General features: G+C 37.1%; 1 protein-coding gene across 2 annotated transcripts; it reads left to right on the forward strand.

Moving 5' to 3' along the window:
- The first annotated feature begins 8,870 nt into the window (after window positions 1-8,870).
- Window positions 8,871-24,368, forward strand: PRL (prolactin). 2 transcript variants are annotated; one of them, NM_001047128.3, is given in 6 exon segments: window positions 8,871-9,080; window positions 14,719-14,843; window positions 17,218-17,393; window positions 19,063-19,170; window positions 21,376-21,555; window positions 24,020-24,368. In NM_001047128.3, coding segments are annotated over 5 exon segments (684 nt in total). In that variant the 5' UTR covers window positions 8,871-9,080; window positions 14,719-14,815; the 3' UTR covers window positions 24,212-24,368.
- Window positions 24,369-26,543: the final 2,175 nt, after the last annotated feature.

The raw sequence follows: 26,543 nt of genomic DNA on the forward strand, positions 1-26,543 counted from the left end.
TAATAACAGCATTCACAGTGGCTAAAACTCTGCTAGGAACCCCAGAATTATTCTGTACAATTGTAGCCACTGAAAAGTGAAAGGAGAAGTCAAGATGGGAAGAAAACAGAAAGGAGGAGGGGCCCAAAATTCTATGTCTAAACTCTATGCAAATTTCTGGCTAAAAAGAGAGCGAGAGAGAGAGAGAGAGAGAGAGAATGTGTGTGTGTGTGTGTGTGTGTGTGTGTGTGTGTCAGACTCCAAGCAGAATGCCTGAACTGAGATTTTGAATTGCCACTCATGAAATGGCGTTTGAAGTTTGAATCTTGTTAAATCAATTGCCAATTAAAACAAGCAAACAACAGTGATGCTCTTCAGGAGACCATAACAAAATCTAAAAACAACCTACATTTACAATGACAAGAACGCAATCCAAAATTACTCGACATATTAGGAAATAAGAAATTGTCACTCATTATCAGAATAAAAGACAACAGACTTCAATCTATAGATGACTGAGGTGTTAGAACTATAAGAAAATAATTTTAAAACAATCATCAATTATGATAAATGACATGAAGAAAAAAATGCTCATAATGAATGAAAAGGTATGAATCTCAGCAGAAAAATGGAATGGAAAAGAACCTAATGAAAATTTCAGAAAAGTTTAGCACCTGTATTTTTAAGAAAATTCAGAGAAAGGGCTTAGCAGGAAAATGGGGGTGACAAAGTGAACAGTAAACTTGAAGATAGGATCATGGAAATTATCTAATCTGAAAAAGAAAGAAAAAAATTGAAGAATGACCACAGCCTTAAGGACTGTGAGACAAAAACAAATGTCCAATTTACTAAAGAAGCAAAGAAAATGGGGCAAAAATATTCAAATAAATAATAAACAAAAAGTTATCAAATTGGTGAAAATAGTAGATGTACAGATATGACAATCTCAGTGAAACTCAAGCAGTATAAATTCAAAAACAAGCATGTCTAAGAACATAATAGTCATACTATTTGAAAGCCAAAAAGAGAAAATATATCTGAAAGTAGCAGGAAGAAAACAATAAATTACACATAGGAGACCATGGTTAGCTAACGAATGACTTCTCATCCTAAATTATGGATGCCAGAAGACATTGGCATAACATACTCAAAGTGCTCGAAGAGAGAAAAATGAACTAATAATTTTTATCTAGCAAAGCTATCTCTTAACAATAAAGACAAGGGCTGAGAGTGGTGGCTCACGCCTATAATCCCAGCACTTTGGGAGGTCAAGGCGGGAGGATCACAAGGTCAGGAGATCGAGACTATCCTGGCTAACATGGTAAAACTCATCTCTACTAAAAATACAAAAAATTAGCTGGTTGTGGTAGCAGGCCCCTGTAGTCCCAGCTACTCAGGAGGCTGAGGCGGAGAATGGTGTGAATCGGGGAGGTGGAGATTGCAGTGAGCCGAGATCATGCCACTGCACTCCTGCCTGCGTGACAGAGTGAGACTCTATCTCACAAAAAACAAAAAACAAACAAAAAAAATAAAGACAAAATCCTTTTTCAGATTTTAAAAACTGACAGCATTTGTCATAAGTACACTTGTAATATAAGAAATGCTAATGGATGTTTTTCGGCCTAGAGAAAATAATAGCAGAAGTAAATTTGGACCTTTAGGAAGGAATGGAAAACACCAGAAATGGTAAATATATAAAACTATTTTCACAGTCTGTGAAGCAAAACTGTAGTTTTTATGAGTTGCACAACATATATACATATACATATATATGTGTAATCCATATGACAACTATAGTAGAAAGGATGAGGAGAGGTAAATAGACCTATACAATTGCAAAGTTGCTATATTTTATGTGGCATGGAACATTATTAATGTTAACTATCCTGGGAAAAAGTATGGGTATATATTGTAATCTCTAGAGCAACTACTAAAATGTTGACAAAAACTCAAATGCCTTAATATTCATTTTTAAGACAGTGACTGTCACCTCAATCAAATCTAAACAAGTGAATAAATTTAGTTCCAATAGAATAATCACTGGAATTGCACACTTAATGAAATCCTTTTGCATTGTTTCTTTTCAGTATCTTCTGTGTGTGTTATCACTGAATTGTACAACAGAAATTGTAATAGTCCAAGAGGATCTGTAAAGCACTGACTTAGTCACAATTGTCACTAGACCTCCAATTTCAATTTCTTTATAAGAGAATGTTCTATCACTCTTTCACATAAAGGTACAGATGGAAATGTGTATCACAGTATTGTGTATAGTAGGACAGACAGTAGATGCACTGTGGAAGAGTGGATAGGTAAAATGTGGATGCAGTCATTGAAGTATAATAAAGGAGTTAGAAATGACAAACTAGATGTAATATAGCACCATGAACACATCATCAACATATAACTGAGTGAAGGAAAACCAAGACAAAGATCAGAGGTCTCTAAAACAATACCTAAGTAAATTAAAAATATATGCACACTCAATAAAAAAATGCATATTTTGCAGCAACACATACAAATTCATTCATTCAAACATACTAGAATAGTGTTGATGGGAAAAGGAAAGGGAGTTCAGGAGATAACAGCAGATAGATGATGATTGATAGAAAGAAAAAAATGGGAGTAGCTACACATAGAACAATAATGACAATAAAATATAACGAATGAATACATTGCCTCTGTTCTTCACTAAGGTCCATCAGGAAGAGAAAAGAAATTGAATTTTTTGAAAACTTTTTTACCTTGCTCTGGATATCTAGAGATTTGCTTTCACACTTGTTTTATAACTTAAACTGATTGACAGATTTTACAAAAAGCCCATCAAATTCCTGGCTAACACGGTGAAACCCCGTCTCTACTAAAAAATACAAAAAACTAGCCGGGCGAGGTGGCGGGCGCCTGTAGTCCCAGCTACTCGGGAGGCTGAGGCAGGAGAATGGCGTGAACCCGGGAGGCGGACCTTGCAGTGAGCTGAGATCGCGCCACTGCACTCCAGCTTGGGCGACAGAGCGAGACTCCGTCTCAAAAAAAAAAAAAAAAAAAAAAGCCCATCAAATTATGCTGCAGATTATTTGCAATTAAAACTGAAAACTTTAAGCAGAAATTTGCAATGCCCAGTATAGGCGTAGAGTCAGATTTTTTCAACACCTACATACATTCATAAAACCAAATGAAAAGTCATTCACGGGCTTTACAAATTTTGATTTGCACCACTGCCTAACATTTTAGGTCAGAGGTTGACAAACGATAGGTTGCCAGCCAAAGGCAGTCCACTAGCTGTTTGAATTCTTAGCTCATGCACAGCCCAGGAGCTAAGAATTGTAATTACATTTTTTTTAATGGTTACATTTTAAATACTTATATAAGTACCTACATACTACCCTTGATTTTGACTCTTGGCTAGCAAAGCCTAAAATATTTACTATCTGCTTTTTTTAAGAAAAAGTTTGCTAATGCCTGATCTAGATTCTGGAAACAAAATAATTATTTGGTATTCTTTCCTTTGCAAGACTTGTGTTCCAGGTTAGAAGAAATGGTTTTAGAAACAGTAATCCCAGCACTTCAGGAGGCCGGGCGGGAGGATCATGAGGTCAGAAGATCGAGACCATCCTGGCTAACACTGTGAAACCCCACCTCTACTAAAAATACAAAAAATTAGCTGGGCGTGGTGGCGGGCACCTGTAGTCCCAGCTACTCAGGAGGCTGAGGCAGGAGAATGGCATGAACCCGGGAGGCAGAGCTTGCAGTAAGCCGAGATCGTGCCACTGCACTCCAGCCTGGGCGACACAGCGAGACTCCGTCTCAAAAAAAAAAAAAAAAAAAAGAAGTTATTTCAGGCAAAGGAGGAATCTGCCACTATCGGGCAGCCCTGAAAGAGAATACAAGTAAATGTGCTGCTGTTGAGTAAAAAAATATTAATTAGATAGTAGACATCAGCCAGGCACGGTGGCTCACGCCTGTAATCAGAGCACTTTGGGAGGCTGAGGCAGGCAGATCACGAGGTCAGGAGTTCAAAACTAGCCTGGCCAACATAGTGAAACCCCATCTTTACTAAAAATACAAAATTAGCCGGGCATGTTGGCATGCGCCTGTAGTCCCAGCTACTCGGGAGGCTGAGGCAGGAGAATCGCTTCAACCCAGGAGGCAGAAGAGGTTGTGGTGAGCTGAGGTCACACCACTGCACTCCAGCCTGGGCAACAGTGAGACTCCGTCTCAAAAAAAAAAAAAAAATGGTAGTAGACATCAGAGGTCATTGCAGAATAATTAAAGAAGCAGATGATATTACACTGGAGTACAATGATTATCACAGATATATTCTTCAGGACGGATAGGACAAAATCTTCCATTCCACACAATTTTCTTACAAGGTGATATTGACACCTCTGTCAAGGAGAGTTGGGGTCTATTTTATCCCTTGAATCCAGGCCTGCCAGCAACCAGGAAGGAAATGATACTATGTAACTTCCAAGGCAGTTGATAAAAGGAAGTAGAGTTTCTGCCTAGTCTTTTCGGTTAGTTGCTTTAGAGACCTTCCACTATGCTGTGAGGAAGCCCAGAGCATATGGAGAGGCCCTAAGTAGGAATTCTGACGGACAATCCCAGCTGACAGCCAATATCAACTAACAAACATGTGAGTGAAGAAGCCTTCAAGGTATGTTTAGTTCTAGCCACCATTTGGCTGCAATCCACATGAAAGATCCCAAGCAAGAGCCATGAGCGATAACAACAAATTGATTGTTGTTGTTGTAAACCACAAAATTTGAGGGTAGTTTCATTTATTTTGTTTTGCTTTTGTTTTTGTTTTTTACAGCCATAGATAATCAAGACAACTATTTATAGTCTATCTCACTGAAGATATTCTAAACATTAGTCAAAGTATCACCAAATCAGCCCTATGCCGAGTGGCCACAGTTGCGAATGAGTACTTGGCCTGTCTGATTTCATAATACCTTGGCAGGATTAGGTATCACTGGAAGTTGCTAGCTATAGAAGTTTATGAAGCTTCATGAGCAACAGGAAATGTGGAGGCATCAGGAATTTTCACAAAGCATGACACATCGTATCTATCAAATTTGGTAATAAAGTAACTATTTTGTCATGTAGGTACCGCTGGAGTAAGCCAAAATTGGAGCAAATAATTTAATTCAAAAGTTATTTCCCCTATTCATTGATGTATACATAAGTCTGTATAACTCCTTAACAAACAATAATATAAAATTTGTTCTTAAAAGCAAACATATTGCTTCATTTAAAATCTTGAAGTTTGCTTCCATACAACCCTTTCTACAAAGACAAGGCTTAAGACATAAATTTGTAATTTGGGGTTGTAATGAAAGTAAAACAGTTGTAATGTCATCTTTATGAACTGCCCTGAAATGTGTCTGTCCAAAGGCAGAATATACATAATAAAATCTTTCATAACAGTACAAAACAATATTTTTTATTTTATGTCTGGGATGATATAAAGTTTCTTATGCTTGAAATGACGTTGAAGTAAATTGCCAGAAAAGACTTTTGAGATTTTTTTCTTTTTTTGACAAGGACAAACCCATGACATTTTTACAAAGCCTTTGGTCTTAACCTTGGAAATCTGACTGCTTAGGATAAAGGCAGAGAAAATGAGCAAGAAAGCTCTAAAGGTAAGATGTTATTATTAAATGCAAATATATTCATTAAGGAATTGGCCAAACAGGAAGGAATATTCCACTTTTAATGAATTCTTTAAACACACAAATATTCTGCAGGTGTGCATTTTAATTTAACCTTTGAAGCAGTGGTTATCAGTGGAAATGGACCTGGGTGATAAGATGCTATCTAGAACTTATTTTTTTACCCTTTATTTTATATACATGTAATATGAAATTTTTTAGTCCATTAAAAGCTGTCCATTATTTTCACTTTCATATTCTAGACCTTCCTGCAAAGTTACTAAAAGCTCTAATGGAATCATTTTTATGGGATTTGAAATTTTGAGTTGTATTGCTAGAAATACTTCACATAATGAAAATACTATATGTAATTTTAAAAAATATATCTTCCAAAAATGTTAAAACACTGATGAGGAATTAAAGTATATTTTGCATGTAGTAAAGTTTTGTGATACACAGTGACATTGGGACAATTATCTGAGTAATTCAGAACAAACACATATACATATCTAGTGGCTGCCAGCACATACACAGTGAGTAAAATTTGTACAAGTTTTAAAGTTAAACTACTCAAGTAATATGGATAAAATCTACACACCAATGGCATGTTATAGGATTTTGATCAGAGCACTGAAAAAAGGGATTTCATTATTTTCATCATTGTTTGGGTCATCAAGGAGTTTGAAAGGTAAAAATCATTCATAATTTCACCAACAATTGCTGAGGGCCTACAAAACCTACAATGTGATTGACTGTTTTTAACCATCTAATTTGCTAACCTATAAACAAAAATTTAAAAGGTTTTGAACAAAAATAAGATACAGACCTACACAAGAAAATGCAATGAATGCTTTTTGAAACTACTTGGAAAAAGAAATTCTTTCTTGACATTTGGTATTAAAGTTCTCTTTAGATTAAAACACATAAATAATTATTTCACTGTTAACTTCATTCATGTAGCTAAGAGTTTGGAAGACGGTTATTTCACATAGTTATCTTCAAAAAATATTCTTAAATGATAAAATATGTACTCCTATATAATTGACATAACCTCAATGAGAAAGCTTTTTATAAATCAAACATGAAAACATTCTCATAATTTCATAGCTGTCTCCTACATATGTACCTATGATTTCCACTTATTCCAATGGATACTTTCTCTGTTTTCAGATGTAGCTGAAATTAAAGACTATCTGTTATTCTGCAGTTACTAACAGAAACTTATAACTTATATTCATTCACTTTGTTTCTTTATGAAATCAATTCTCCCTTCTGGATGAAACACACTATTTCTCATCTATTAAGTTAATTTTATAAGATATCAGTACCAAATGCCTGTAGAAAAGAGAACATTCAAATGCCACATCACCTCTAATGGTAATAATAGCATAGCATCTCTCAAGTGGTCGACAGATAACCTTTTATCTCTTTTTTTAATTTACAAGAATTCTTTGACTTTCATTCCACTAATGATGTAGAAGTGACAAGTGAAAAAGTTAAATGAAAATTTTATGACACATGCAAGACTCATATTAGTAAAAGAATTCTTAGAGACCAAAATGGCAGATAAATCAAAGACCAATTTGAAGATGAAAAAAATTAATAGCTTCTCATCCCTTATCTGCATAACTCATTGAGAAATAGTCTAACAAACGTATTGTTTTTATAACATGATTTAGAATCACACTCAAATTCTCTTTGACAGTGGCCATGTTTTCTTAAAGACACTGAATTCTTCAGAACATTCCATTTATCTCTCCTCTCTTTGGAAACCCAATTACCTTGGCATTTTTCCTTGAAGTAATAATGTGTTTCAAAATGTGTATTCAAGGTCACATCTTTATCTCCTCATGAAGACTTATCATCAGCTACATAAGAAGCTCGGTGGGCACATCAAAAGGCATATAGAAGTGGGCAGACAGAACGTAAGAAGAAATATTACCAGTATGGCAGGAGAAAGACTTGGAGTTCCAGTGCCAGTTCTTTCAGTAATTAAATATGTTTACCTCACTTTCTTTATTTCTGTAATGTGATATTTGGTTAGAATTACTCCATGTTTCCTCTACCTCTAAAATACTGTGATTTAGACAAATTAGAGATTGTCCAGAAGTTGAGCCTCAGGATGGTTAATCTTCTTAATGGATGAACAGATTGAAATTGAATTGAACATAGGCAGGAGAAATTGGAAGAGAAGCTATTGTAATATGCAAGTCAAGATAACCTGGAGAGAGGAGGAAAGAGAATTTTATGGAATTAGAGAGACAGAATAATTGTCACCCGCCAACTGGTTGAGTGTGATGCAAGGGAAACAAAAGAAAAGGAAATAAACACAACTCTGAGATGTTAAGTGTTGACTGAGAAGCTATTTGAGGGAAAAGATGAATCGTTAAGGATTTTCTTTAGTAATTCACTATATCTTACTTGTAGACATATAGATTGAAATGTCTAGCAGGTAATTAGTAACTCAGAAGAGAACTTAGGGAGAGATAAACAGAGCTGGGATCATCTTCCTGGGTATGACAAGTAAAGTCATGACTTTGAATAAGACAGCCAAAAGGGGCAGTATAAGGTTGAATGCCAACAAAAATTAACATAGATAAGAACTCAAGGAATTATTTAGATTCAGCCATTAAACAATCATGGTAACCAGTAAGAGAAAATAAAACAAACTCAACTATTTATATACTATTTTTGTCATATATTCTATTGTAGATGTTCTAGGTGCTTGAAATACACGCACCCATTATCTTGTGTCTTGGTTAATTTTCCCTCACATTTGCTTAATACATGCTTGATATTTTTGATCCTATTATTGAATACAAAAAGACTATAGACAGTCTCATCTCCATGTTGACTGCATATCAATACAATATCACAAAGTACTGTACTTTGCTTTAACATTTTTGCCTAGTAATAAATTTATTACTCCAGCAATTTAATTTGCTTGGTGTGATATTTTTGTACTTTAACTTCTTTAGGCACTCCATTTTAATCTAGGTTTTTCAACAGCAGCACTACCGACATTTGGATGGCATAATATTTTGTCCTGAGAGCTGCTCTGTGTGTTGTAAGATGTTTAGCAACATGTCTGGTCTCTGTTCACCAGATACCAGCAGCACCCGCACTTCCAGTTATGACAGTCATAAACATCTTCACACATTGCCAAATGTCTCTGGGAGGCAAAATCACCACCTAAGTGCTTGACCTTTGAAAACCACTCTTTTAGATTGATGGGGTTCAGAACACACTACCCCAAAATATGGCATCTTGGCATTTCAGAAAACAGCAGAAACAGGAAGTTCACTCTGTGAGCTTTTCCCGCCCTTCTCCCCTGAAGCAGGCCATAAAAGAATCCTCTGACGTTTCTATAAAGTAGGTCATAAGAACCTTCATTCCAGAAGTACCCTCAAAGACAGAGACACCCAGAAGAATCGGAACATACAGGCTTTGGTAAGTTCCCTATAGTATCTTAGATCATACTCCTTTTTGTACAATTATATTTCTACATGACTGTCCACTTTTTATCAACCTTAAGCATAAAAATACACATTTCTCTGTTTCTTTGGTTCTTCATTTCTGAAGGCTCTTTTTCATGTAAATTTATATTGAATAAATCTGTACATTTTTATTTTGTTACTGTCTTTTGTTATAGGACTGTCAGGCATGAACCTATCTATGGGCAAGAAAAAGAATCTCTTCTCCCCTACAAGCTATGTCACTTGTATATAAGCATTTAATTGGAATTTGCCATTTTTAGAGAAACTGAGTCATTTTCTTCTTTTAATAAGTAGATTTATCTTGATATACTTGATTTTATTCTGCCCCCAATTGCATATTTTTGTGGCCTACATATCCTTTTTTTTCTATTTTCTATTAAATGGAAAGTCTTGTGTTTTGGATGTGTGTGTATGCGTATGTGTATTTTCTTTTTCTGACAACTTAAAAGGTTTACGATCTGTTTTCCATTTTTGTAAGGGTTACAGTCAGAACTTTGCATCATCTGTTGAAATCGTAACTGATAAAAATCAGCTTGACTATATCTATTGATTCTCAGATATAAACCATTTTTAAAAATGAACATGTTCATACTTCCTTCCACTTTTGATAAGTGTATTTTTAGTTTCTTTTTAATCTTATTTTCCATTTATTTTATTAGAATTAGTGAGATCCATGATTCTGTGACCTGCCTTTCCCACAAGACTTCTTCATCACCTTGAACTTCTACATTCCCATATGTCATTTAAAAGCCTAGTATTATACATGTTTTAATTACTGTTGGACAATAGAGCACTCCATCAAAGAATTAATTCTTATTTATATGTCCATTTTCTTCTAGATCCACTGCAATGGTAAGGAGCTTTCCTAAAAAATAATCCCTTTGGTTATACTGATAAGACATGAATGAATAAATAAGAAAAAAAAAACTAAGCAGATATGTCACAGCTAAGATATTTTAGACAAATTCTAACAGAAAAATGTATTGGAGGATAAAGGGTATGTAGGTTGGATTTGAAGGGCAGCATTTTCTCTGAAGAGCCTGCTCTACTTTTCAATCTGAATCTTTCAATATAGGCAAAAAAATTGGCAGTGGAGGAAGTTAGGGGTGATAGTGTGTCAGCACATGCATGGCCCTAAGCGTTGTTACAATATCAAAATACTTCTCAGCACAGACTCAACTCCCTGACTTCCCAAGTGCTCTGATTCCTCTAGACTCCCCCAGCCCCTCGCATAGGTCAACCCCTACAGTCTCACCACTATGAAACAATAAAAAATTAATGCCTATCATTTCAGGGGGCCTCAGGCACCCTGATCTATTGCTATAGCTTTCTGTTCTATTTGATGGTGTCTGTGCTAATTAGAATTTTAAATTATAAAATTTAAAATTATCCCTGGAAGTAAGCATGGCTGAGAGTCCCATTTCCTATTCGATAATAATAAGAGATGATTAACAGATAGGTGATAGATAGATAGATAGACCAGTTGATCCCTAGCTAGAAGTAGGCATGCTTCAGCTCTACTTTCCATCAGATAAGAAATGTGTGTGCCTGTGCACATACCTATAATATTGAAGTGTGAGGAACCTTTCACAAGGAAAGTTATCCACCTCACTTCTGATTAGCATACAGCTAAATATTTAATTATTTTGCCTAAAAAAAAAAAACATAACTCTTAAAGAGTGAGATTTACATTTGTGAAGTCTCTGGACACATCATCCTTAAATCTGGCATTATTTTATATCAGGCATTAAAATTTGTCCCAAGGCACACATGATTCAGAACAAGCATGTGACATATAATTCATAGAGATCTCATAGAACTAGACCAGAAGATATGAATAGTATAGCAGCAATTAAAAGAAAAAAATAAGAATTATAAGGGAAATTTCCAAATGCTTCCACTATAGTTTTCTTATTTAAGTAGCAAATGCCCTCAAGGAACTGACAACAGATTAAGAACTTGCATTCTGGGGTTCTGAAGGGAAACTGATGATCTCCAAAGCCCTAGCAAAAACAAACACTGAACAGGAACACTCCCAAAAGAAAACAAAAGCATATCTTATTATTGTTAAAAGAAAAAACTTTAGAAGAATTGATTTTAGCAGGGTTTAAATGAGCAAAGAGACAATTAATGAATGAGGCAGCACCCTAAATGAGTAATGGTTTAGAAAGCTCCTCCCTGCAAAGTGGGCAGGCAGTATTTACAGACAGAAAAATAAAATGACAAACAGAAATAGTGTCATTGATTACAGCTCCTCCTTTGCCTTACTTGGACATGTCTGAGCAGTTTGTAGCCTGTAACTGGCTGAAAGCTCAGCTGCTAAGATTGTCCAAGACTCAGCTACTTGTTACAAGAATATATTCTTAATTTAGGTTGCAGTTTGTTTACATACTAAGTTAGATTGCAGTTTACTGAAAATGGGGCAGCATTAGGCCAAATTCAATTCAACAATATGTATGAAGTTAATCTAAATAGTAGGATGTAATTAAGGCATTGCATTTTGCTTATTCTAAAAATAGTGCCATTCAAAAAAAACACTATTGATCTTTTCTCCAATGTGCCCTTTACATTGTCTAATATTTTATACTGAAAACAGCATACATACTATTTAATTTTTTAGTCCAAGCATTAGAAGATGACTATTCAGAATTTTTCAATTCATAAACAATACACCTTTAATCATTTCATATTTCGCTTTATTTAAGACAATTCACTACTAATATAAATTGAAATATCTTTGTGATACATTTATTCTGAGGATTTTTTTAACTCTTAATTTCTTTCCCTCTTTAATATCCCCTAGCATATCTTGCAGTAGACACCTCTTAAGTTATGTGAAGACATTTTTTTTTTGTTTTTTTTTGAGATGGAGTCTCACCCTGTGGCCCAGGGTGGAGTGCAGTGGTACAATCATGGCTCGCTGCAACCTCCGCCTCCTGGGTTCAAGCGATTCTCCTGCTCAGCCTCCTGAGTAACTGGGACTAGTCAGTGGGTGCCCGCCACCACACCCAGCTGATTTTTGTATTTTTAGTGGATACGGGGTTTCACCATATTGGTCAGACTGGCGTCTAACTCCTGATCTCTTAATCTGCCTGCCTCAGCCTCCCAAAGTGCTAGGACTACAGGCGTGAGCCACCACACCCGGCCTGTGAAAGATTTTAAATATACTTTGCTTCATACATGACAGAAGGAAAAACAAAATTATTCCAAACTTAAAAACAGATAAACAGAAGAAAACACAAACTTTGTTCCAAATTAGGAATAAAAACCAACCTGATGTTACTTAATGTTAAAAATTAGAGTTCTTTAGAAAAGATGGCAAACTTGTTTATTAGTTTCAGGTACTAAATGTAGTATGGGAATTTTAGCATCATTTGAGCTATTTATTCAGCTACTTGACATAAATCAATCATCAGCCCCCAGTTTCATCACAAGACCTCAGACCAAAAATGGCAAACGAAGTTTTGTAAAGTTTTAAAACATACAACCCAATTCTTACTGAACTTCTTTATTGCTCTAAATTAAGGGCACAGTTTGATAAAGAGAAAGGCTGACAAATAAGCACACATAAAAATTAAGGTGAAAAGGGATAACATGCACAGCAGTTAGAAGAATAGGACAACTATGATTTTTGCATAAAATATGTCTTTGCATTATTTATATATTGCAATATTCCATTCACAGGAAATGTGGGGCTGTGGAGCAGCAAGGAAACACACAATAAATTTTACAGAGAAACATGTACCTCTTTGCAGTCAAATAAATCGACTGACTGCCACTGAATAAACACAGCTTAGGTTTTCTTAGATTGCTCTTATCCTGGCTATCTACAAATGTTGCAACACCTTTAAATTTTAAGATTAAGTTGTCATTGTCAGTTCTTGTAACAGATTTTCTTACTCTTAAGTTTATGGGAGAGGAGGAGAATACGGGATAATGTAAATTTCTCTGCCACACAGCTCTGCTCTCTTAATAATTCAGACTTTCACCATCCAGGGAAAAAATGAATACCTAATGTGAATATATGGAATCCTGACCCAGCTTTCAGATTGAGAGAGTCTATGAATCATCACATTTGATGTTTATGATTCAAAACGCAGGATTGCCTTAAACTAAGGCAATTAGGAAGATAGTTTTTCAGAGACGTTAGTCTTCGTTAAGATTTCTAGGTCCCCATAAGAGCACTTAGTCAGATAATTGCTAAAGCACATATGTGGCTCTAGGAACTATGGAAAAAGTAAATGCCATAGGAAGATTATTTTTTAAATTACCTCATTCATCAGTCTATTGTAAGAGACAGCAAATTTGAAACTAAAGGTCACAGGCTGCTTTAGATGCATGGACTTAAAAATTAGAGAAAGTCATCAATAAAACTTAGTTCTTATTCATTATAATCATTTCATTTAGGAAATTTTCAAAAGGTGAATGGAATTTTTAAGCCCATGAAAGATGAATTTTTGTCACCTTAACCCCAGAGTGGCTCAGGGTCAGAGAAGGTAGAGAGATCATAAGTTAATAACAGTTTACACACTCCTATCCTCGAAAAGAGTGGAAATTACTGGCTAGAATTTCAGTTTATTACATGGTATAGCAGGATGATGGGTGTAAGTGTGTCTGTGTGTGTGTGTGTGCGCACGCACGTGTGTTTGCCCTGGAAAACTACTGTATCACTTCCCCAAAATAAACTCTTAAATCAGGGGTTATAGCTTGTTTGTCTTAGAAGTGGGTCCACAGGATGTTTACAAGAGAATTCATTTCCCAGCCTTCCTCACATGACTCCTGATTTTCCGTGAAGTAATAATTGTTCCTTCATTTAACTCAACTGTAGAATTATTAGGTTGGTGTGAAAGTGATTGCAGTTTTTACCATTTAAAAGTAAAGCCCAAAACCACAATTACTTTTGCACTGAACTACTTCTTTCATATTCTTGACCTTTAGTCTCTCCAGGCTCCTGTTTCTTCATCTGTAAACTGGAGAGAATAATACCACTTAACACATATGTTAAAATCAAAAGAAATAAACAGATGAAGATGTACATTGAAAGTACCATACAGATATGCTATTTTTAAAAAGACGAAACGTATTTTTAAAAAGACAAAATGTAAAAAGAAACAAAATGAGGGAAATTTAATGACAGTGTAACAGGGGACTGAAAATTCTGATTTCTCAATCCTTATTCTATATCTCTTGGTATTTAGTGTAAAAATGTTTAAATCTTTACCTAGCAATCTTGAGGAAGAAACTTGATAACTGATAATACATGAGACTGTTACTTAAGTGAAATATAATCCTATGTATTCAACAAACTGTAGAGAAATAAGATAAATTTTAAAGTAAATGACTTCTGTAGTTTTATAGATCCTCCAAACCAAACTAGTCTCAGATCTCACCTTCATCATTTCTCTCATTTCCTTTTGGCCTAATTAATCAAAATCCTTCCTAGAATGTTCATTTCTGACCAATATGTCTTCCTGAATATGAATAAGAAATAAAATACCATTTGATGTTTGAAATTATGGGGGTAATCTCAATGATGGAAATAGATGACCAGGAAAAGGGAAACGAATGCCTGATTCATTATATTCATGAAGATGTCAAAGGTTTATAAAGCCAATATCTGGGAGAGAGAAAACCGTAAGACTTCCGGATCTCCTCTGGTGAAGTGTGTTTCCCTCAACGATCACCAACATGAACATCAAAGGATCGCCATGGAAAGGTATGTGTGACAACTCACTGGGTTGTTGGTTGTATCAACACTCCTGTCGGGGGGATTAATGTGAAATTTTAACTAATAAGAGGTTGCAGGTTTACAATGTTTAGAAGTGCAATCTAATGATTGCTCTAGGAAGCAATTATACAAGCGCACCATAGAACAGAACAATGGTTCTCAAACAGGGAAATCCTCTCTTCTCCCAGAGGCATTTGGCAATGTCAGGAGGTGTTTTGGGTTGTCTTAACTGAGGTGGGGAAGTGAGGGAAAAGTGCTATTGGTATCTAATGGATAGAGATCAGGGATGCTACTAAACATCCTTCAATGCACGGGACAGCCCCCAGAACAAGAAATTATTCAACTCAAAATGCCAATAATATCAAGATTGAGAAACTCTGGATTGGAATAAGACTCAAAGAGTCTATGGGTCCAATTTGCCACAACTCTCAAAGGGACAAAGTAACATTTTCTGGTTATCAGGCCTCTAATGTGGATTGGCCAACTCAAATCAACCTGATGAAACTTTCAATTGTGAAGCCATAAAATAGACACTAATAGCAGAATTGTCTTTTCTATTCTTTGTCAATTTGGTTCACGCCAAATGACATTTCAAAAGGAAAAACAGGTTACCTAGTAATAACTAATCACCTTTACTTTCTTGGTTGACATTTGCAAGGAAAATAAATTAGTAACAACCATAAAATTTGTTTCTAGTGAAATGAAGAACAAAAACATGTGTCTATTTTACCTCATCTTGGGCTTTAAAAATCCCTTCCATGCTAAATGTGCAGATAAATGTACTCAGAATACAGAACATCTATCCAGTTGTGAATTTCCTAGACCTGTTATTCCAATTTCTCTATCCACAAAGCACATTTTATTTACACATACAGATAAAATATACATTTGGTTTCATCATATGATTATAGTATGCATAAAATAAACTTTTTGGAAGCATCATGTTTTTGAAAAATTAAAAGTCTGTAATAGGAATCATCTCAAACAAAAATTTTATTTTGCAACTAAAACGTCACTTCCTACACTAAACAATTTTTTAGGTATTTTTAAGTGTTTAGGTTTAGGTACTTTTTCACAAACTAATCTTTAGCATTTGCCTAGTTTTATCTTGGACATTTCAGATTGCATTTATTAAAGGTTTCGAAGGACTTAAGTTTTGTGATAAACACGGTTTTATATTGGGCATTCTTTTGGGGTAGTGTCACTGAAGTTAACAAGTGATTTAAATTTGGTAGCTATATATCATTTCTTTCCTTTTGAAAGTATAAGTTATTGATATGTTACAGGCCTGTAACTGTCCATTTGCTGAGATAGCAAATTGAGGACAAAGCTTTGAAAACCTTCGACAAAGATCAGAGTGTTTTGTAATTAGAGCAGGAAAAGTGGATAAAATCAAGCTTTCTGGGGCCTCTGTTGTGATGCAATCAATCAAAGGCAAAGAACTTGTTCTTTATAAGCAATGGCAACAACCTGCGTAAACACTGAGCCATCACAGCTACTCATGCGGCCCCCATTACACAGATGCAGACTGAGAGCCCACAGGTGTACGCGATGTGACAAGACGATGTGCAAAGACCACAGTATTGGCATCCTGCCTCTCTCACCCACTAATAATACGACTTGGGGAAAAATCACTTAACTTCCCTAAGCCATCTGTTTCATCAATATAATTTGATGATAATTACAAAGGCCCAGTGTATCTCACAAGGTTATTATGAAGCTCAAATATAGAAAACAAATTTAATGCTTTTGGCAAAGTGTCAAACAAATGCATGGGATTATTATGGTGAGTTAGCAGATCTAAGCTACAGCATTATTTTTATGTCAGAATTCTCTTCATACTCAGTATTAGCAATCAAACAATCATGTGTTTATTCTTATCAGGCAGGATGATAAATCGAAAGGATCAACTGTGCTGTTTTTGTTATATCAGTGTCTAAAATGTAAATTATCAGACACACCTAGTTAAAAAAACATTACAAACTCCTGGACAGCCTGACTGCTTAAAACCTGCAGAAACTCCCAAGACATTAAACTATCTTAAGAGAATGACCTGAACACCCTAGCTCAGAATTAATTTAAGCTCCAAATATTTGCAAAGTAGAGAAGCACTTCTGGGAACCATACAAAAATGCAGGAAGTAACCCACTTCTCAAACTATATATCTGTGCAAACACAATTATATATATATCTACATTTACATAGTGGAAGGCATTGGTTCTTCCCCCATCCCAGCCATTACAGTGCCAAATCAGGCAGCTGAGGGCAGTGGGGAGCAATAAGGCTTTCCTCGGCAGGATTTCTTTTGAGAACCTCCGTGGAATAGATCATCTCAGAGTGGTTCGCATTCTTATTTAAGCAGGGTCCCTCCTGCTGCTGCTGGTGTCAAACCTGCTCCTGTGCCAGAACGTGGCCCCCTTGCCCATCTGTCCTGGTGGGGCTGCCAGATGCCAGGTGACCCTTCGAGACCTGTTTGACCGCGCAGTTGTCCTGTCCCACTACATCCATAACCTCTCCTCAGAAATGTTCAGCGAATTCGTAAGTACCATGCTTCTGGCTTCCTCCCTGAAGGAGACTTCCCATGATCTATTGGGCTCTACTACATGTTAACCTAGAAAACCTCCCAAGCCAAATTTCAAATGTTACACTTTAACATGTGAAAGAAGACACCAGCTCATAAGATGTGGAACAAGAAGAAAGGGACAGTGCCATGAAATCGCAAAGATTCTCAAAGAATGTAATGACTTTTAAATTTTTTCTTTAATTCACTTTATTTTTTAAAAATAAACAACATTTAAACACCTGACCTAAAGCATGCTTAGCTGGGGCTGAGGAGAAGGAAGAGTGTTGATTTCTTATTCTTGAATGTAGGGGTCAGACTCCACAGGCATTCTTCACTTAGCACAGAACAGATATCCAATAACGAAGAACTGCACTGCAGTGAATTGGGTGGATTGAATAGAATTAAACTGAGCTGAATCCATGCTGGGGAAAATAAACAATTAATAACTTTTCAAAAACCCCAAAATGCTAGAAATCATTTTTCTGGGATTTTCAGTGTATGGGTTTAAAATTACAATAAAGGACTAGTTTAGAATTGGAAACCAGTGCTTTTTTCTTTCTTTTCCTCCCTTCCTTCCTTCCCTCATTCCTTCCTTCCTCCCTTCCCTTACCCTTCCTTCCTTCCCTCTCTCCCTAGTTCCCTCCTTTCTTCCTTCCTTCCTTCCTTCCTTCCTTCCTTCCTTCCTTCCTTCCTTCCTTCCTTCCTTCCTTCCCCCCTTTCTTTTCTTTTTCAGAAATATGTACTCTATTTCTGAATAACCTATTTTGGAAATCATAGGTTAACTCTTCTAGGTCAATCAAGGAGCAGACAATAGATTACTGCTTTAATAAATCAGGGGCCTCCATAGAGAATAAATGTACATTTATAAAATTATTTTTACTCTCTGATTTCTCTTTCATCCTCCATTTTTGACTGGCCATCTTTTGTCTTCCAAATCTTCCTAGTAATTCCTTTGGACTTTTATAAGTTTTGCTAAAGACTAGTCTTTCCTGTCAATTTGTTAGCTCATTTTTTATTCTGCTCTTATCCTCAGTCCATTGTTTATATTTCCTAAAATTGTGTGCCCTGTGTTTCTGACTTATTTTGTCATAATAAAAAAAAGTTGTATTCCATGTCTATCATGAATTTAGTAAGGTACAGGTGTGTGGACTCTGAGAAACATTTAGAGAAAAGTTATAATTTTACAATGCCTATTAAGAGAAGTCTATCAGTTTGGGCCCACAGTAAATAAGAGATTAAATGAATACATGTAAATACATTTGCACTATGGCATTTGGCTCAAATGCTGAAGAAAGATGATTCTCAGTACAAAATGTATTGTTTCATATTTTTGGTATCTTTAGCATTTGCTTTCCAAATAGTAACTTGTGTGACTTGTGTGAATGGTAAAAGTAAACAACAAGAGAATTGCAAAGAAGGGAAAAGATTGAGATTTATGAAAACTAGATGAAAAAATGAGTTTACAGAGATAATGGGGGGAAGTAGGCAAAAGGGTTACTTTCTTAATTCTTTAGTTTTCATTTTTATGTAGCTCTAAATTTTAAAAATTACACATCTGTCAAATGTATTAGTATTCTGGTAATGGATTCATTTATTCAATGCCCAAACAACCCCAACTAATTGAATCTGTCTCATCATTTCCAGGATAAACGGTATACCCATGGCCGGGGGTTCATTACCAGGGCCATCAACAGCTGCCACACTTCTTCCCTTCCCACCCCCGAAGACAAGGAGCAAGCCCAACAGATGAATGTGAGTCCTTCATCCAGGCTTTGCACCAAAACAACCAAGTCAGTACACTGTATTATCATGGTGATAGGTTATTAGAGGTGCTGTAATACAGTGGTAATTGTACATGCAGAGAAAAATATAGGAAGAATAAGCAATCGAAAAATTACATTATGTAGTTGACAAAATATGAGTCAAATCAAATGCTAAGTAAAGATGGTAGTGGCAATCTAAATAGCAGATTCGTACATTGTCCTTGCAGATAACATTATTTTAACCAATGCCTTTTCGCTAGGATTATATATATACTATATGAAAGTTTGAACTGAATTCGACTTCTGTGGGTAAATATACATTTATGCATATGTAAGAAAAACAAATGCAGTTTTATTTATTACATGTTACTCGTGACTTCTACATCAACAGCATGTTACATTACTGACCCCTGCACTATTGGAGCCATCTCTTCTGGACTTTCAAGACTCTATTCTGGTTCTATTTCTGCTTCTCTGACACCTACTTTTTCATTCTTCACTGACTCTTCTGCCCTGTCTTACTTTTTAGTTAAAAGTCACCACTCCCCTCACAAAAAAAAACAAAACAGATCCTGTAAAACATAATATTTTACTTTTCACAGCTACAACAATTGCCACTGTTCTGATGACTACCAAGTCTGTGTATCAGCCCCAATCATGTATCTCAGCTTCAATCTTCTGTTGCTGTAATTTCTCCCTTTGGTTGTCTACCATAATCACAGCCTTAACATGATTTAAAACAAACATCTTTATATACATGCCCCCTACAAATTCAACGTATTCTCCATTTACAATTTTAGGAATGGTACCAACATTTCTGTCTGCTATGTTCATTAATAATAATTATGATAATAAGAGAAGGAGGAGAAAGAGAAAGGGGAGAAGGAGGAGGAAGAGGAAATATTTATTGAGATCTACAGGTTGAGTTATCACTAATCAGAAATCCCAAATACTCCAGAATCCTAAGTTTTTTGAGCACCTACATGATGCTAAAAAAACAAAATGCTCATGGGAGTATTTCAGATTTTAGATTTTTAAATTAGGAATGCTCAAATTGTACTACATTGCCAGGCACTTTATGGGCATTACTGTATTTAATCCTCATAAAAATCCTATAACATGAGGTACTGTTATTACACTTACTGAGATAAGGAAACTGAGGCTCAGAAAGGCTATGGAATTTGTACCAGTCACATGGCAAATAAGCAGTGAGCCTGGGCTTCATTCAATTCACAACCCTTACTCTTAATCATTGTGTTGCAATGCTCCCAGAAAAACTACACTGACACTCACTTTATGGCCTGTACCTCTTTATAGCTTCTTTCTTTCATATCCTCGTACATGTTTCCATTGCAATGTCCATTTATTTCTTCTTTATTCTTTTTGTTACCACTAGACTAGTTCACGTACTTCTACAAAGTAAGCATTTTACATCAGAGATAATCAGCTACTTGGAGTCTCCTACACGATCCTGGTAGTAAGCAAAAACTGGGCAGCCAGAACGCCATTGTGAATTCCATGGTTATTCCAGATAACATTGGTTGCATCTTACTCGCCTGCATAAGCCAAGAGAACAGACTGCTCTGCCAGCAGCATGGGGCAGGGGTTGTATAGATCAAGGAAAGCATGTTGATGAATTCCATGTCATCTTCATTGTCTCTTCGTTCTAGGATCCCCAAACAAAGCTACAAATCAAAAATTATGAATAGTTTGATGAACAATTTGATTCATTAGTATGAATGAATGCTTGGATGAGAGTGATTTGGGCCCCTTGACATGGACCCCAGTGGAATCTATTTCTCACAAGTCAGATACTCTGGGCACCTACTGAATTCCGGCAACACTTTAGTTTCTCCCCAGGGACAAGCAAATCGATCAAATACAAAAGATTTTGCTAAGTGGACAGATGGTAGAATTTCAGAGGAAAAACAAAATTCTTCATTTTATCAATTAGAACACTTACTAGAAAAAGTGGTTATTGAAATAAGCCAGACTTTTTTTTTAATTTTAGCAAAGTTTAGGCCAATAGTTTAAATTTTACATTTCTACAACTTCTATCACCTAAAGAAAAATATACCTACACATAGGAATAAAAAGAGATATTTTCGTCCAGCCTCTCTAAGCAAAAATCACATGTAACTAACCCCATTGTACTTTACCTATTTTAATGCAATTGTTCTATATGGTTTCATAGCAAAAAGACTTTCTGAGCCTGATAGTCAGCATATTGCGATCCTGGAATGAGCCCCTGTATCATCTAGTCACAGAAGTACGTGGTATGGAAGAAGCCCCGGAGGCTATCCTATCCAAAGCCGTAGAGATTGAGGAGCAAACCAAACGGCTTCTAGAGGGCATGGAGCTGATAGTCAGCCAGGTGAGTAGCCTCCTGGTGCTTCTTTGTTTTTCTCATTAATATAAGCGGTGACCTCTGTGATGAGAAATATTTCCCTTTGAAAGAAGAAAATTTCAGCATTCCATATTCTAGACCGCTGTTAAATAAAGCAAGAGCCTAGTCATTCATAGTCATAGATTCTAATGTAAATGAATCTTAGAATGCTATTTGACAGATGTCACTTTCCCTACTCTATATGCAAAACCACAGACTTGCCCCTTCCTGAGGACAGGAAGTTAAGTGTTTTCAAGGGAGAGAAAACTAGAGAATAGAATCTGCAAGATACATGTTTTCTGCAGAGTATCCCAGGACACCCACTATTGAAAATTCTGGTCAGATGCTTTCTCTTTTCTCCCCTTACCAGAGGATGAGAGTGGGATGGGAGAAAGAAGAAAACCAAAATCAGATTAGATGGTCCCGCAGCCACTCACCCCGATCTGCTGCGCAGACTTGTCAGGGAGGAGCAGATATTAACATGACAAGACAATGATATCAGTGCACACAGGTTGCATTGGTTTCAGGGGATCCCACAAGCACTAGATGGCAGGGAGTCACAAAAGAAGGGGATATATCTTTTCTGGAATGTTTTTGTTTTGTAATTTATAGAAAGTTGCCTCATTCTAAATTTTGTTTTTTCTTGGGACTCCAAAATCAAAACTCATGTCATTGTACTTAATCTCCCCCAAATAATCTGTCATATTTAGATTGTGTTAGTATTTGCAATAGATATCTCCATTCAGATGGGATAATTTCAACATTAGTGAGATAATACCTAAACAGCTTCTGAGGTTTTCAGGGATAATGTACCATCTAAAGAAAAATATATGATTATAGGAATAATAACAGGAACAATTTTATATTTCTCTTTTTGTGTACTAAGTACATGTTATCATGTATCATTTTTGTTATTTTCATGGGAGAAAAATATGTCCAAAACAAACACAAAGTACATACTAACCTTGGAATGTATGATTACTGTAAACCTAATTTCTGAGGTCACTAATTTGTTCTATAGTACTCCATTTTCTGTTCTTTTTTCTCTACCACTTATTTATTTATTCTTGTTCATATCATTATCCCTTACACAGTAAATTTTGTCTTAGGGCTCAAGTACCAAAAATTAAAAATAAAAACATAAAGCCAGTCAATGAAAACACACACACACACACAGGCATGTGCACACACACACACACACTTTAAATTCCAATAGGGAATCCCAGATTTGAAAAATATTCTCACTCTGTAGAAAAAGGTTTAGTAAATCCATGTCTACATGCAGATTTATACCTAATAGCTCTCCAAACTAGCTGACATCCCTAAAGTTGCTAAAATGGTTACTTGGTCTCTAAGAACTCTGGGCTTTCCTGGTTTGCAAAGGCTTATAGAGTGTGAAGAAACATAGCATGCCCTCTGTTGTGCTGTTCAGCCTCCTTTTGTTATCACAGCCATGCCCCCAACCCTACCACACAGCCCTCACCACTGAAGGGTTGCTGCCGGCAACCCCCCGACCTTTTGTTTTTTTTAGACAAGATCTCACTATGTCACCCATGCTGGGGTGCAGTGGCGTGATCACCGCAATCTCTGTCTCCCGGGTTCAAGCGATCCTCATGCCTCAGCCTCCCAAGTAGCTGGGACAACAGGCGTGCACCAATAGGCCTCGGTAATTTTTGTGGGGTTTTTTGTAGAGATGGGGTTTCACCATGTTGGCCAGGCTGGTCTTGAACTCCTGACCTCAAGCCTCCCAAAGTGCGTGAAACAGTGTAAGCCACCCTGCCCGGCCTGTACCCTTTTCTTGTAGGTGCTTTTCCCAGCACCTCCCAGCCCAGGGACCTCAAAAGAAAGCAATTGTTTCCCCTAGAAATCTGAGGAAATGAAAATCTCCTGACTGCTAAGCAGCTTTTCTTAGTCATGGTCATCACTAAATTATCTGTACCCCAAAGCATCAAGTACAAGTACAATCTTCATCTTTTTTAAAGTTTTTGGAACATACACTAGATAGGGAATAGATTGAGTTCAAAGCAGGAAGAAAATAAAGGATGTCAGGAAGAATAAAGCACGAAGGATACATCAGGGACAAGACTGGGGAAATGGGGAAATGAAATAGTTCCTCGAGTGAGAGCACCGAAGTGAGCTACTCCATTGTCTCTTGGTCAAATCTATGTCGATATTTACATAGTACCTTTCCAGTTCTTCATCTGTCTACTCCTGCAAAAACATACTTCATCTGTGATCACATAGATGTCAGAAAACCTAAACGTGTATTCTGCTTCTAGTTTTTAGATGAATAGGTTTCTGATCCACTGGCCCAGATATACAAAAATCATTGCCTTTGTCTAAAACTTTACATGCATATCTCATTCTCAATTCTTAATCCAACAGGTAGAAAGAACAAGGACATACAAATGCTAATAATATGAAGAATAAGTCACTGTTTTTTTGTGATTAGGTTCATCCTGAAACCAAAGAAAATGAGATCTACCCTGTCTGGACGGGACTTCCATCCCTGCAGATGGCTGACGAAGAGTCTCGCCTTTCTGCTTATTATAACCTGCTCCACTGCCTACGCAGGGATTCACATAAGATCGACAATTATCTCAAGCTCCTGAAGTGCCGAATCATCCACAACAACAACTGCTAAAGCCCACATCCATTTCATCTATTTCTGAGAAGGTCCTTAATGATCCATCCCATTGCAAGCTTCTTTTAGTTTTCTCTCTTTTGAATGCATGCTTGGGTGTAACAGGTCTCCTCTTAAAAAATAAAAACTGACTCCTTAGAGACATCAAAATCTAAAATGCCGATTTGTCAAAGTTTCTTCTCTTCTTTTAATAGAAAATCCAAAGAAAATCTATCACTCCCATTGAGAAGTTCTTATCAGAATGTGTCACAAAAAACAGAAGCCAGCCTTGCACATAAGACAATTAACAGCTTACTTTAAAATCACAGTAGATTACCGTGGGTCAAGTGATTAGAATCTTAGATTATTAATCATGCAGTCATTCTACAAAGAAGATTGAATTCTCGGGGTTCTTTATGAAAGCAGGCATGTTCTGTGAGTTCACTTTCAGTGTTATGACAGACAGTATAACTACTGTGCAACTGCAGTGCCTCCAAATAGCATGAAGTTTACTGAGCAGTCTAAACACTGTTCGGATATAAACATGACATAGCTTTCTCTTTTTCTAATAGCTGTATTCAATCATGCTCTACTAAATTCCCATCTCTTTCACATTATCTTACACACATTTTATGTTCTAGCAATTCTGGGTATAACAAGTCCGGTCCAGTCAGCTTTCAACTCCTTATTATTTATTTATTTATTTATTTATTTATTTATTTATTTTTATTTATTTATTTTTTTAGACAGAGTCTCACTCTGTCCCCCAGGCTGGAGTGCAGTGACGCGATCTCCACTCACTGCAAGCTCCGCCTCCTGGGTTCACGCCATTCTCCTGACTCAGCCTCCCAAGTAGCTGGGACTACAGGCACCCACCACAATGCCCAGCTAATTTTTTAGCTGTGCCCTGTCCCCAGAAGTGGAGTCTACAGAGACTGGCAGGCCTCCTTGAGCTGCTGTGAGCTCCACCCAGTTCGATCTTCCCAGGGCTTTGTTCACCTACTTAGGCCTCAGCAATGGCGGGCACCCCTCCCCCAGCCTCGCTGCTGCCTTGCGGTTAGATCGCAGACTGCTGGGCTAGCAATGAGGAAGGCTCCGTGGGCTGTGCTAGCAATGAGGAAGGCTCCGTGGGCGTGGGACCCTCCCAGCCAGGTGTGGGATATAATCTCCTGGTGTGCCCCTTTGCTTAAAGCGCAGTATTGGGGTGGGAGTTACCCAATTTTCCAGGTGTTGTGTGTCTCAGTTCCCCTGGCTAGGAAAAGGGATTCCCTTCCCCCTTGCGCTTCCCAGGTGAGGCGATGCCTCACCCTGCTTCAGCTCTGGCTGGTCAGGCTGCAACAGCTGACCAGCACCGATTGTCCGGCACTCCCCAGTGAGATGAACCCAGTACCTCAGTTGATAATGCAGAAATCCCCTGTCTTGTGTCGCTTGTGCTGGGAGCTGGAGACTGGAGTCGTTCCTATTCGGCCATCTTGCTCCGCCCCCCCTAATTTGTTGTATTTTTTAGTAGAAATGGGGTTTCACTGTGTTGGCCAGGATGGTCTTGGTCTCTTGACCTCGTGATTCACCCGCCTCGGCCTCCCAGAGTGCTGGGATTACAGGCGTGAGCCACCATGCTCTATATTTAAATTATTTAATGCTTTTCTCGCGCACTGTGATGGATTAAAGGACCTAACAGAGAAAGCAGATGTGGTCAGTTCCTGCAACTTTTCTTCCCCCTCTCTCTTCTGGATTCCTTTACCTGTGTTGGAATGGGATAGAGGATTAGGAGAGATGAAAAAGTTCAAACATCACTGACTTAGTTAGTACTACTGTGCCCTTCCCCTTGTTGACAGGGACTGACCTTGGATTTTCTCTGAGTAGTGGGTGTCTTTCTAGTGGAGTTGATTTGTAATTTCCAAGATACCAACTAGTAGGGACACCACACAGTATAGTTTCTTTCCCAGGGGAAATGCTCTGGCTTGATTCTCCTGTTCGCCCTATAGCTCTGCCATCTGTAGCATTCTCCACCGCCTCTGCTATTGTTCCCCTCATTCTGCAGGAACTCTGTTGAAGAAAACTAGCGTGAGGTCAGCTATGTGTCAACCACTCCACAGGAAACTCATGCATCATAACCTCTCCAAGCAATGGAGTAGCAATAGGACTAGGTCATGGCTGACTCCTTCCCGAGGTCTCTACCAGTTCCCTTCTCGCATTGACATAGACACAGAGTAGATCAGAAGTTGGATTCATTAGCAGACATTCACCTCAGGCATGAGATGCTAGTCTTTCCTTCTTTAAAATATAGTGAGTAATTATCTCTATCGGCAATTATCTTCAAGAGTCGACCTCACAAACATTCTCTACTAGGTCA

The sequence above is a fragment of the Macaca mulatta genome, chromosome 4, assembly GCF_049350105.2.
Source record: "Macaca mulatta isolate MMU2019108-1 chromosome 4, T2T-MMU8v2.0, whole genome shotgun sequence".
In the NCBI taxonomy this organism is placed as follows: Eukaryota; Metazoa; Chordata; class Mammalia; order Primates; family Cercopithecidae; genus Macaca; species Macaca mulatta.

What these genes read in the sequence shown, in the direction of transcription:
- PRL (XM_077998639.1), top strand. Translation starts at nt 14,816, where the DNA reads ATGAACATCAAAGGATCGCCATGGAAAG. An exon ending in AGCAAGCCCAACAGATGAAT is followed by an intron (nt 19,171 to 21,375) that starts GTGAGTCCTTCA and finishes ATGGTTTCATAG; the next exon opens with CAAAAAGACTTTCTGAGCCT. An exon ending in TGGAGCTGATAGTCAGCCAG is followed by an intron (nt 21,556 to 24,019) that starts GTGAGTAGCCTC and finishes TTTTGTGATTAG; the next exon opens with GTTCATCCTGAAACCAAAGA.